The sequence below is a fragment of the Oncorhynchus tshawytscha genome, linkage group LG04 (assembly GCF_018296145.1).
Source record: "Oncorhynchus tshawytscha isolate Ot180627B linkage group LG04, Otsh_v2.0, whole genome shotgun sequence".
Classification (NCBI taxonomy): domain Eukaryota; kingdom Metazoa; phylum Chordata; class Actinopteri; order Salmoniformes; family Salmonidae; genus Oncorhynchus; species Oncorhynchus tshawytscha.
In genome coordinates this window covers 17,369,292-17,382,161 of record NC_056432.1, presented here as the reverse complement: position 1 = coordinate 17,382,161, position 12,870 = coordinate 17,369,292, and the positions used below count along the sequence as shown (strand labels likewise).

The 12,870-nt window shown below is 46.0% G+C and overlaps 1 protein-coding gene across 3 annotated transcripts in view; it reads right to left on the bottom strand.

Moving 5' to 3' along the window:
* Window positions 1-12,870, bottom strand: part of LOC112248224 (rap guanine nucleotide exchange factor 1-like) — a 48,750-nt gene that overhangs the window by 17,252 nt on the left and 18,628 nt on the right. For all 3 annotated transcript variants that reach the window (XM_024417075.2, XM_024417076.2, XM_024417077.2), the window contains exons 7-9: window positions 10,087-10,213; window positions 9,629-9,806; window positions 430-921 (exon numbers count right to left, since the gene is read on the bottom strand). In XM_024417075.2, coding sequence (XP_024272843.1) covers window positions 430-921; window positions 9,629-9,806; window positions 10,087-10,213 — 797 coding nt within the window. The remainder of the gene's footprint in view (window positions 1-429; window positions 922-9,628; window positions 9,807-10,086; window positions 10,214-12,870) is intronic.

Sequence of the window (12,870 nt, the reverse complement as noted above, 5' to 3'; positions counted from 1 at the left end):
ATGGAAACATTATATTTTTGAGGATGAGTGAAATTAATAATGGATGTTGAAATCAAAAACCAATTGAAAGCAAAATGTATGGAATTGTAAACAAAAATAAGACATCAAAAGCAAAACCCAAGAATTTTGAAAACTAATGCAAAAATCGTTTTCGGTTAAACTTTCCCAGCAACCAATCATACTGAATAGATTTTGCCTACACTCTTGCCTGCATGTACTACCATTTGGTTACGCTACTCGTATCTTTCTATTTAATTCTGTGGTTTTATCATTATAGCACAGCAGTAGGCCTCCATGTGCATTACAGACATACCTAAGGGGCCTAATCCGCTGTATTTGGAGCTTAAATGTCAAAATCCTGGTAACAGCAGAGATTGTATAAGGCTTTTTATGAATTATTTCTGCCTCCCCCTGACATCAGATACTCACTGTGACGGCTCTTCTTCTCAGGGAGTGGCGGTGGACTCTGAGGTACATCTGTTGTCTCGCTGCCGCTGAACTCAGACACAAACCCCCCGGCGGTGTGGCACAGGGGCAAGATGTCGGGCGTGAACAGGGGAAAGGGGGGCACAGGCGGTAGGTCCTCCTCCATGAGGTTGTCGTACTGGGATGGGTGGCGCTCAAAGGAAACGCACCAGGATGAGCCCGAGTAGGAGCCGTCGGAAAAGCCTGAGCAGGCGCCACCTCTGCGCTTCTTTTCTGGCAGGGCAGGGGGCGGCAGGGCGGAAGTCACGGAGCAGCCCTGGAGGGAGCTGAAGTGGAGTTGTGCCAGCGGCGGACCGGGGCCAGGGCAGGAAGACTCGCTGTGGGACTCAGGCAGGGGGCTGAGGCACGCTCCCACTGGCACAGGAGTCATCTGCTCCAAGCTGGACAGGTCCTGGTGCAGGAAGTCGTAGTCCGGGTCGTAGTGGTCTGTGGTGTCTGTGGAGGGGAGGAGGGAGAGAGAGAGAGATGGGGGACAGGTGAGTCACCCCACAGAGCACTGAAAACAATGCCACACTGTCACTTTGGCATAAAAGGTACTTTTCTCCAAAAAAGCCACTCAGGAGCACAACAAACACATTGGCAGAATCTATTTTCATTAGGGGGTGAGGTGGGATATTGGGATTTCACAAAGGGTTGGTTTTGAAACTGATCCATGACACGTCAGTTGATCACAATGGAAAAGGCACAAAACGGTTCGCTTCTCTTTCCACTGAGAAAAGGGCCACCTGATGACTTGGTGCAGTGTTCTTAACACCTTGACAACCATCACTTTCTTGTCTTCGGTCCCAAAAGGTTTCAGCCGTGGTATTACAGCTTAGACTTTTTGAGGCTGCATCTCAATAGCATCGCATGGCTTCCTCTCCTCAACAAATTCCCAGTAAGCATCCACCATATTGTCCTGCTCCCTGCTATCCTGTTTCCAGACCGATGCAGATGAAGGAGAGGAGACTGCTTAAAGACTATTGAGATGCAGGCTCGGTGAAGTCTTGTCTCACAAGATGGTGGTCACAGCTCGTAAACAATGCTCAGTGCTGTTGGAGGTGGCAAGAACAGGAAGCTCCTGCCTGCGTGTGTTGCCTCATTACACGCATCAGCAGCAGGCTTGTTTCCGCACACTGTGGCTGCCACATCAAGGCAAACTATGGTGATCCCGTGGTGACCACGGTGCTCCTAATCAAAGAGACAGGCCTCTCTTGCTGGAATCATCGCGGCTCCTCTCTACCCTAATGGGCTCATAGCGGCTCCTCTCTATCTAATGGGCTCATAGTGGCTCCTCTAACCTAATGGGCTCATAGTGGCTCCTCTCTACCTAATGGGCTCATAGTGGCTCCTCTCTAACCTAATGGGCTCATAGTGGCTCCTCTCTACCCCAATGGGCTCATAGTGGCTCCTCTCTACCCCAATGGGCTCATAGTGGCTCCTCTCTAACCTAATGGGCTCATAGTGGCTCCTCTCTACCTAATGGGCTCATAGTGTCTCCTCTCTAACCTAATGGGCTCATAATGGCTCCTCTCTAACCTAATGGGCTCATAGTGGCTCCTCTCTAACCTAATGGGCTCATAGTGGCTCCTCTCTAACCTAATGGGCTCATAGAGGCTCCTCTCTACCTAATGGGCTCATAGTGGCTCCTCTCTAACCTAATGGGCTCATAGTGGCTCCTCTCTACCCAATGGGCTCATAGTGGCTCCTCTCTACCCCAATGGGCTCATAGTGGCTCCTCTCTAACCTAATGGGCTCATAGTGGCTCCTCTCTAACCTAATGGGCTCATAGTGGCTCCTCTCTACCCCAATGGGCTCATAGTGGCTCCTCTCTAACCTAATGGGCTCATAATGGCTCCTCTCTAACCTAATGGGCTCATAGTGGCTCCTCTCTAACCTAATGGGCTCATAGAGGCTCCTCTCTACCTAATGGGCTCATAGTGGCTCCTCTCTAACCTAATGGGCTCATAGTGGCTCCTCTCTAACCTAATGGGCTCATAGTGGCTCCTCTCTAACCTAATGGGCTCATAGTGGCTCCTCTCTAACCTAATGGGCTCATAGTGGCTCCTCTCTACCCCAATGGGCTCATAGTGGCTCCTCTCCAACCTAATGGGCTCATAGTGGCTCCTCTCTAACCTAATGGGCTCATAGAGGCTCCTCTCTAACCTAATGGGCTCATAGTGGCTCCTCTCTACCTAATGGGCTCATAGTGGCTCCTCTCTAACATAATGGGCTCATAGTGGCTCCTCTCTAACCTAATGGGCTCATAGTGGCTCCTCTCTAACCTAATGGGCTCATAGTGGCTCCTCTCTAACCTAATGGGCTCATAGTGGCTCCTCTCGAAAACCAATGGGATCCTCTCTACCCAATGGGCTCCTCTCCAATCAGGTCTCTGTGAAGCCAGTGCAGGAACATGTAACTCGTTTGTGTTGTGTGTGAGTTTCATGTGTGTGTGTTAGGGATGAGCATTTGAAATCTTTTGACTGTTCGAGTACTCGCATGAAAAAAAAAAACATTTTTTTAGAACACAAGGCCCGCACTGGATTTTTGGGTGCATTTTCCTAGATGTCATAAGATTGCAACAGCGCGTAATTTATCATAACCATTACAAACAAATCCTAATAGCTAAATTGCCTCAATAAAAAAGCAAGTGCCATGTAAGATGAATTTATTGAAACCATAATATCAACTGGTTATTACATTATATCTTGAAACACAATCTTCAAAAAGGCAGTAACCTGCTTGTAGAACTCCATGGCTGTGTAATGGCATAGCCTTGTTTTGTTCATTTAGTAGACAGATGCTCTTAATTCCCGAGCCCTTATCACAGTCAAGACACCTATTTTATAGTAAAACAAACATGATGTAATATAAGAATAAAATATAACAGAATATTTATCCAAATGAATAAAGTTGCCAGTGTGAAGTGATGCACATCTCATGCCTGGAGCAGTTATTCTCAGAGAGGGATCATTTGAAAGGGGGCTCAATTTGTTTGAGATGAAAGAAGAAATTCAGGGTTACAAACCAACATTTGTCTTCTTTTCGATATACAGACGTTCGATTTAATCTTCGGCATTTTCAAAATGGATGAACAATTCCACATTGAACACTGCATAGTGATGAATTAAGGCCATGACATCTGTTTGGTGTGTAGGCATAAGGCCATGACATCTGTTTGGTGAGTAGGCATAAGGCCATGACATCTGTTTGGTGAGTAGGCATAAGGCCATGACATCTGTTTGGTGAGTAGGCATAAGGCCATGACATCTGTTTGGTGAGTAGGCATAAGGCCATAACATCTGTTTGGTGAGTAGGCATAAGGCCATAACATCTGTTTGGTGAGTAGGCATAAGGCCATGACATCTGTTTGGTGAGTAGGCATAAGGCCATAACATCTGTTTGGTGAGTAGGCATAAGGCCATAACATCTGTTTGGTGAGTAGGCATAAGGCCATGACATCTGTTTGGTGAGTAGGCATAAGGCCATAACATCTGTTTGGTGAGTAGGCATAAGGCCATGACATCTGTTTGGTGAGTAGGCATAAGGCCATGACATCTGTTTGGTGAGTAGGCATAAGGCCATAACATCTGTTTGGTGAGTAGGCATAAGGCCATGACATCTGTTTGGTGAGTAGGCATAAGGCCATAACATCTGTTTGGTGAGTAGGCATAAGGCCATGACATCTGTTTGGTGAGTAGACATAAGGCCATGACATCTGTTTGGTGAGTAGGCATAAGGCCATGACATCTGTTTGGTGAGTAGGCATAAGGCCATAACATCTGTTTGGTGAGTAGGCATAAGGCCATGACATCTGTTTGGTGAGTAGGCATAAGGCCATGACATCTGTTTGGTGAGTAGGCATAAGGCCATAACATCTGTTTGGTGAGTAGGCATAAGGCCATGACATCTGTTTGGTGAGTAGGCATAAGGCCATGACATCTGTTTGGTGAGTAGGCATAAGGCCATAACATCTGTTTGGTGAGTAGGCATAAGGCCATAACATCTGTTTGGTGAGTAGGCATAAGGCCATGACATCTGTTTGGTGAGTAGGCATAAGGCCATGACATCTGTTTGGTGAGTAGGCATAAGGCCATGACATCTGTTTGGTGAGTAGGCATAAGGCCATGACATCTGTTTGGTGAGTAGGCATAAGGCCATAACATCTGTTTGGTGAGTAGGCATAAGGCCATAACATCTGTTTGGTGAGTAGGCATAAGGCCATAACATCTGTTTGGTGAGTAGGCATAAGGCCATAACATCTGTTTGGTGTGTAGGCATAAGGCCATAACATCTGTTTGGTGAGTAGGCATAAGGCCATGACATCCGTTTGGTGAGTAGGCATAAGGCCATGACATCCGTTTGGTGAGTAGGCATAAGGCCATGACATCTGTTTGGTGAGTAGGCATAAGGCCATAACATCTGTTTGGTGAGTAGGCATAAGGCCATGACATCCGTTTGGTGAGTAGGCATAAGGCCATGACATCTGTTTGGTGAGTAGGCATAAGGCCATAACATCTGTTTGGTGAGTAGGCATAAGGCCATAACATCTGTTTGGTGAGTAGGCATAAGGCCATGACATCTGTTTGGTGAGTAGGCATAAGGCCATGACATCCTTTTGGTGAGTAGGCATAAGGCCATGACATCTGTTTGGTGAGTAGGCATAAGGCCATGACATCCGTTTGGTGAGTAGGCATAAGGCCATGACATCTGTTTGGTGAGTAGGCATAAGGCCATAACATCTGTTTGGTGAGTAGGCATAAGGCCATGACATCCGTTTGGTGAGTAGGCATAAGGCCATGACATCTGTTTGGTGAGTAGGCATAAGGCCATAACATCTGTTTGGTGAGTAGGCATAAGGCCATGACATCTGTTTGGTGAGTAGGCATAAGGCCATGACATCTGTTTGGTGAGTAGGCATAAGGCCATGACATCTGTTTGGTGAGTAGGCATAAGGCCATGACATCCGTTTGGTGAGTAGGCATAAGGCCATGACATCCGTTTGGTGAGTAGGCATAAGGCCATGACATCCGTTTGGTGAGTAGGCATAAGGCCATGACATCTGTTTGGTGAGTAGGCATAAGGCCATGACATCTGTTTGGTGAGTAGGCATAAGGCCATGACATCTGTTTGGTGAGTAGGCATAAGGCCATGACATCTGTTTGGTGTGTAGGCATAAGGCCATGACATCCGTTTGGTGAGTAGGCATAAGGCCATGACATCTGTTTGGTGTGTAGGCATAAGGCCATGACATCTGTTTGGTGAGTAGGCATAAGGCCATGACATCTGTTTGGTGAGTAGGCATAAGGCCATGACATCTGTTTGGTGTGTAGGCATAAGGCCATGACATCCGTTTGGTGAGTAGGCATAAGGCCATGACATCTGTTTGGTGAGTAGGCATACAGTGGGAAGAAAAAGTGTGTGAACCCTTTAGAATGTTATCTGATTGTTTTTGTATTGTTTTTTATTTCACCTTTATTTAACCAGGTCGGCTTGTTGAGCACATCTTCATCTAAGTCAACTATAGACAAACACAGTCTGCTTAAACTAATAACAAACAATTATAAATGTTCATGTCTTTATTGAACACACTGTGTAAACATTCACAGTGCAGGTTGGAAAAAGTATGTGAAGCCTTGAATTCACCCCCTTTTTTCAATTTTCACCTAAAATGACATACCCAAATCTAACTGCCTGTAACTCAGGCCCTGAAGCAAGGATATGCTTATTCTTGGTACCATTTGAAAGGAAACACTTTGAAGTTTGGGGAAATGTGAAAGGAATGTAGAAGAATATTACACATTAGATCTGGTAAAAGATAATACAAAGATAAAACCCAACCAGTCTTGTGTATTTTCTTTTTGCACTATCATCCTTGAAATGCAAGAGAAAGACCATAATGTATTATTCCAGCCCAGCTGCAATTTAGGTTTTGGCCACTAGATGGAAGCAGTCTAGGTGCAAAGTTTGACTGATCCAATGAACCATTGCATTTCTGTTCAAGACTGCCCAAAATGTGCCTAATTTGTTTATTAATAACTTTTCATGTTCAAAACTGTGCACTCTCCTCAAACAATAGAATGGAATTATTTCACTGTAATAGCTACTGTAAATTGGACAGTGCAGTTAGATTAACAAGAATTAAAGCTTTCTGACAATATCAGATATGTCTATGTCCTGGGAAATTTTCTTGCTACTTACAACCTCATGCTAATCGCATTAGCCTACGTTAGCTCAACCGTCCCGTGGAAGGGACACCGATCCCGAAGAAGTTTAATAACAGGTTGACCCTCCTTTGGCAGCAATAACCTCAACCAAACGTTTTCCGTAGTTGCGGATCAGACCTGCACAACGGTCAGGAATATTCAGCAATATTATTGGGATGTCTGGTGTGAACCGCTCTCTTGAGGTCATGCCACAGCATCTCAATCGGGTTGAGATCAGGACTGACTGGGCCACTCCAGAAAGTGTATTTTCTTCTGTTGAAGACATTCTGTTGTTGATTCACTTCTGTCTTTTGGGTTGTTGTCCTGTTGCATCACCCAACTTCTGTTGAGCTTCAATTGGCAGACAGATAGACTTACATTCTCCTGCAAAATGTCTTGATAAACTTGGGAATACATTTTTCTGTCGATGAGAGCAAGATGTCCAGACCCTGAGGCAGACCCAAACCATGATGCTCCCTCCATCACAGTTTACAGTTGGGATGAGTTTTTGATGGTGTGTGGTGCCTTTTTTTCTCCACACATAGTGTTGTGGGTTCCTTCCAAACAACTCAACTTTAGTTTAATCTGTCCACAGAATATTTTGCCAGAAGAGCTGTGGAACATCCAGGAGCTCTTTTGCAAACTTCAGACGTGTAGCAATGGGTTTTTTTGGACAGCAGTGGCTTCTTCCATGGTGTCCTCCCATGAACATCATTATTGTCGTAGACTCGTCAACAGAGATGTTAGCATCTTCCAGAGATTTCTGTAAATCTTTAGCTGACACTCTAGGATTCTTCTTAACCTCATGGAACATTCTGTACTGTGAGCTTGCAGTCATCTTTGCAGGATGGCCACTCCCAGGGAGAGTAGCAACAATGCTGAACTTTCTCCATTTATAGACAATTTGTCTTACCGTGGACTGATGGACATCAAGGCTTTTAGAGATACTTTTGTAACCTTTTCAAACTTAATGCAAGTCAACCATTCTAAATCTTAGGTCTTCTGAAATGTCTTTTGTTCGAGGCATGGTTGACATCAGACAATGCTTCTTGTTAATAGAAAACTCACATTTTATGAGTGTTTTTTTATGGGACAGGGCAGCCCTAACCAAAATCTCCAATCTCGTCTCATTGATTCGACTCCAGGTTAGTTGACTCCTGACTCCAATTAGCTTTTGGAGAAGTCATTAGCCTAGGGGTTCACATACTTTTTCAACCCTACACTATGAATGTGTAAATTATGTATTCAATATAAGACAAGAAAAATACAATAATGTGTTATTAGTTTAAGCACAGTGTTCGTCTATTGTTGCGACTTAGATGAAGATCAGATCAAATTTTATGTCAAATTTATGCAGAAATCCAGGTAATTCCAAAGGGTTCACATACACTACCGTTCAAAAGGTGGGGGTCACTTAGAAATTTCTAATGGCAGCTTCATTAAATAGTACCCACACAACACCAGTCTCAACGTCAACAGTGAAGAGGCGACTCCGGGATGCTGGCCTTCTAGGCAGAGTTTTTCTGTCCAGTGTCCGTGTTCTTTTGCCCATCTTAATCTTTTCTTTTTATTGGCCAGTCTGAGATATGTTTTTTCTTTGCAACTCTGCCTAGACGGCCAGCATTCCGGAGTCTCCTCTTCACTGTTGACGTTGAGACTGGTGTTTTGCGGGTACCTTTTAATTAAGCTGCCAGTTGAGGACTTGTGAGGCGTCTGTTTCTCAAACGAGACACTCTAATGTACTTGTCCTCTTGCTCAGTTGTGCATCTGGGCCTCCCACTCCTCTTTCTATTCTGGTTAGCGCCCGTTTGCGCTGTTGTGTTATGGGAGTAGTACACAGCGTTGTGCGAGATCTTTCGTTTGTTGGCAATTTTTCAGATGGAATAGCCTTCATTTCTCAGAACAAGAATAGACTGACGAGTTTTAGAAGAAAGTCCTTTGATTCTGGACATTTTTAACCTGTAATCAAACCCACAAATGCTGATGCTCCAGATACTCAATTAATCTAAAGAAGGCCAGTTTTATTGATTCTTTAATCAGCAAAACAGTTTTCAGCTGTGCTAACATAATTGCAAAATGGTTTTCTAATGATCAATTAGCCTTTTAAAATGATAAACTTGGATTAGCTAACACAACGTGCCATTGGAACACAGGAGTGACGGTTGCTGATAATGGCCTCTACGCCTATGTAGATGTTCCATTAAAAAAATCTGCCGTTTCCAGCTACAATAGTAATTTACAACATTAACAATGGCTACACTGTATTTCTGATCAATTTAATGTTATTTTAATGGACAAAAACAAGGACATTTCTAAGTGACCCCAAACTTCTGAACGTTAATGTACGTTCTCTTGTCACTGCATGCTTGAGGTTTCTGATGAAAATACGCTCTTTGTCAAACTAATGTTTTTGCATATTGTCAGTGTGGAACCTGTATGTTTTGGGGGGTTATAGCCTAGGCTAACTAATTCTAAATGGCACTAGCAGTTTGCAAAGTAGCTTAAGCGGAAAATAGACAGGACGCAATTATTCAAAAACTGCAGCTTGTTGTTGGAACACATTTTTCTACTTCAATCAACCTGTCCATTTTGAATTTGTGATAAAACTGTCATAATTTGTAAGGAATGTAGCTTGTGTATTCCATCAGTTACATATATTTTTATAGACAATTATTTCTGTAAACCTAACAGGAGCTTGTGTGTGCACTGAGCACGTGCGGAGGGAGAGGTTGGAATGGAATTGAGTGAATATGACACGAAATACTGCCCAAACGGGCAAGTAAAATGTACAAATGGAACACTAGAGTCAAAGCAAATTAACGTTTCCTTAAAGACAACATTTGACTTGCCCATTCGGGTAGGCACAAAGCACATTCCACCAAATAGTTTACATGATTTGAAAAATAAAATGGATCTCTGGTTAAAGATCGAGCTTTGACGCCTGTTTGAGTACTCACCCAGAGCCTCACTGCTGGTGTTGCGTGAGCACTGCCCACTGTCCATTGTCCAGGACAGCTGCCCGTCGGACTTGCTCAGCTTGCCCATGCTATTGCAGGGGGATATGCGCGGCGACTCCCCTCCGTAGTAATGGCTGCCCCCAGAGAAGCGCCTCTGCAGGGCATCCACCTCGTACTCCTGCCAACCAGAGAGAGGTGACAAGACCCGCTTTAGTGGAAAAATACATAATAGCCAGCAAAAAAGAAACAGTGCAAGAAATGGCTTATATATGTCACACCCCGGTGTAAAACATAGCAAAATCCAAAATGGCAACTTATTCCCTATGGGGCCTGGCCAGAAGTAGTACACTATACTGAATATGGTGCCATTTCAGACACAGCCCCAGTGTGTGTAGCTGCTCCTTCCACTGTACCTGTTTGTGGAGGCCGATGCCCATGAAAGACTGGAGTCACTGTACCTGTTTGTGGAGGCCGATGCTCATGGGAAGACTGGAGCCACTGGTGGCGCGGCTCATGGGGGCCACTACTGCCACCCGGGTGGGTGAGGGGGCAGACTGGCGCTTCTTTGGAGGCAGAGCAGGAGGACTGGTGGGGGAGAAGAAGGTGACATCATTTAAATATGAAGCAGCATGCAATGTCCATCAATGCAACGTATTCCAAAAGCCACGCATGCAGCCCTAGCCACAGTACACTGACTGATTCACTTCTTCTGTGTGTACTGTGTAGTATGTATTATGTAGTATGTATGGTGAAGGGAGGTTGGGAAAAGACTGCACTGACACTGGCCTGGGTGGGTTGAGAGATAATATACAATATCTGACACTTTCCGAGAGCCTTCTGTAGTAGCAGAACAATGGGAAAAATGTGCAGTGCACGGGTCACTGCCTGGCTGCTTTTTCCCACACCACAAACAGATAGTGGTGGAGAGAGCAGCAGCTACTGAATTGTTTCCACACTGCAGTGCACACAGAGGGCCCAATGACGAGATGCAGGGCAGGCAGGCAGCTGTGGTGATGAAGAAGTTGAGGATATACTCTATGCCAGTTAGGGAGTGGGGTGAGGGTGACAAGGCAAGTCCCCAGGGAGGAGAAAAATAAAAATGAATTACCACAAAAAAAGAACGACAAAATCTGCAGTGTGCCCCTGCGTAAGACACACAGGCCGCTGTCGTGAGCTACCCTGCTGTGGGCAAGGTGACATTCAGAGAGCTACCCGCACCTGCTGTGGGCAAGGTGACATTCAGAGAGCTACTCGCACCTGCTGTGGGCAAGGTGAAATTCAGAGAGCTACCCGTACCTGCTGCGGGCAAGGTGACATTCAGAGAGCTACTCGCACCTGCTGCGGGATAAGTGAAATTCAGAGAGCTACCCGTACCTGCTGCGGGATAAGTGAAATTCAGAGAGCTACCCGTACCTGCTGCGGGATAAGTGAAATTCAGAGAGCTACCCGTACCTGCTGCGGGATAAGTGAAATTCAGAGAGCTACCCGTACCTGCTGCGGGATAAGTGAAATTCAGAGAGCTACCCGTACCTGCTGCGGGATAAGTGAAATTCAGAGAGCTACCCGCACCTGCTGCGGGATAAGTGAAATTCAGAGAGCTACCCGTACCTGCTGCGGGATAAGTGAAATTCAGAGAGCTACCCGCACCTGCTGCGGGATAAGTGAAATTCAGAGAGCTACCCGCACCTGCTGCGGGATAAGTGAAATTCAGAGAGCTACCCGCACCTGCTGCGGGATAAGTGAAATTCAGAGAGCTACCCGTACCTGCTGCGGGATAAGTGAAATTCAGAGAGCTACCCGTACCTGCTGCGGGATAAGTGAAATTCAGAGAGCTACCCGTACCTGCTGCGGGATAAGTGAAATTCAGAGAGCTACCCGTACCTGCTGCGGGATAAGTGAAATTCAGAGAGCTACCCGTACCTGCTGCGGGATAAGTGAAATTCAGAGAGCTACCCGTACCTGCTGCGGGATAAGTGAAATTCAGAGAGCTACCCGTACCTGCTGCGGGATAAGTGAAATTCAGAGAGCTACCCGTACCTGCTGCGGGATAAGTGAAATTCAGAGAGCTACCCGTACCTGCTGCGGGATAAGTGAAATTCAGAGAGCTACCCGTACCTGCTGCGGGATAAGTGAAATTCAGAGAGCTACCCGTACCTGCTGCGGGATAAGTGAAATTCAGAGAGCTACCCGTACCTGCTGCGGGATAAGTGAAATTCAGAGAGCTACCCGTACCTGCTGCGGGATAAGTGAAATTCAGAGAGCTACCCGTACCTGCTGCGGGATAAGTGAAATTCAGAGAGCTACCCGTACCTGCTGCGGGATAAGTGAAATTCAGAGAGCTACCCGTACCTGCTGCGGGATAAGTGAAATTCAGAGAGCTACCCGTACCTGCTGCGGGATAAGTGAAATTCAGAGAGCTACCCGTACCTGCTGCGGGATAAGTGAAATTCAGAGAGCTACCCGCACCTGCTGCGGGATAAGTGAAATTCAGAGAGCTACCCGCACCTGCTGCGGGATAAGTGAAATTCAGAGAGCTACCCGCACCTGCTGCGGGATAAGTGAAATTCAGAGAGCTACCCGCACCTGCTGCGGGATAAGTGAAATTCAGAGAGCTACCCGCACCTGCTGCGGGATAAGTGAAATTCAGAGAGCTACCCGTACCTGCTGCGGGATAAGTGAAATTCAGAGAGCTACCCGTACCTGCTGCGGGATAAGTGAAATTCAGAGAGCTACCCGTACCTGCTGCGGGATAAGTGAAATTCAGAGAGCTACCCGTACCTGCTGCGGGATAAGTGAAATTCAGAGAGCTACCCGTACCTGCTGCGGGATAAGTGAAATTCAGAGAGCTACCCGTACCTGCTGCGGGATAAGTGAAATTCAGAGAGCTACCCGTACCTGCTGCGGGATAAGTGAAATTCAGAGAGCTACCCGTACCTGCTGCGGGATAAGTGAAATTCAGAGAGCTACCCGTACCTGCTGCGGGATAAGTGAAATTCAGAGAGCTACCCGTACCTGCTGGGATAAGTGAAATTCAGAGAGCTACCCGTACCTGCTGCGGGATAAGTGAAATTCAGAGAGCTACCCGTACCTGCTGCGGGATAAGTGAAATCCAGAGAGCTACCCGTACCTGCTGCGGGATAAGTGAAATCCAGAGAGCTACCCGTACCTGCTGCGGGATAAGTGAAATTCAGAGAGCTACCCGTACCTGCTGCGGGATAAGTGAAATTCAGAGAGCTACCCGT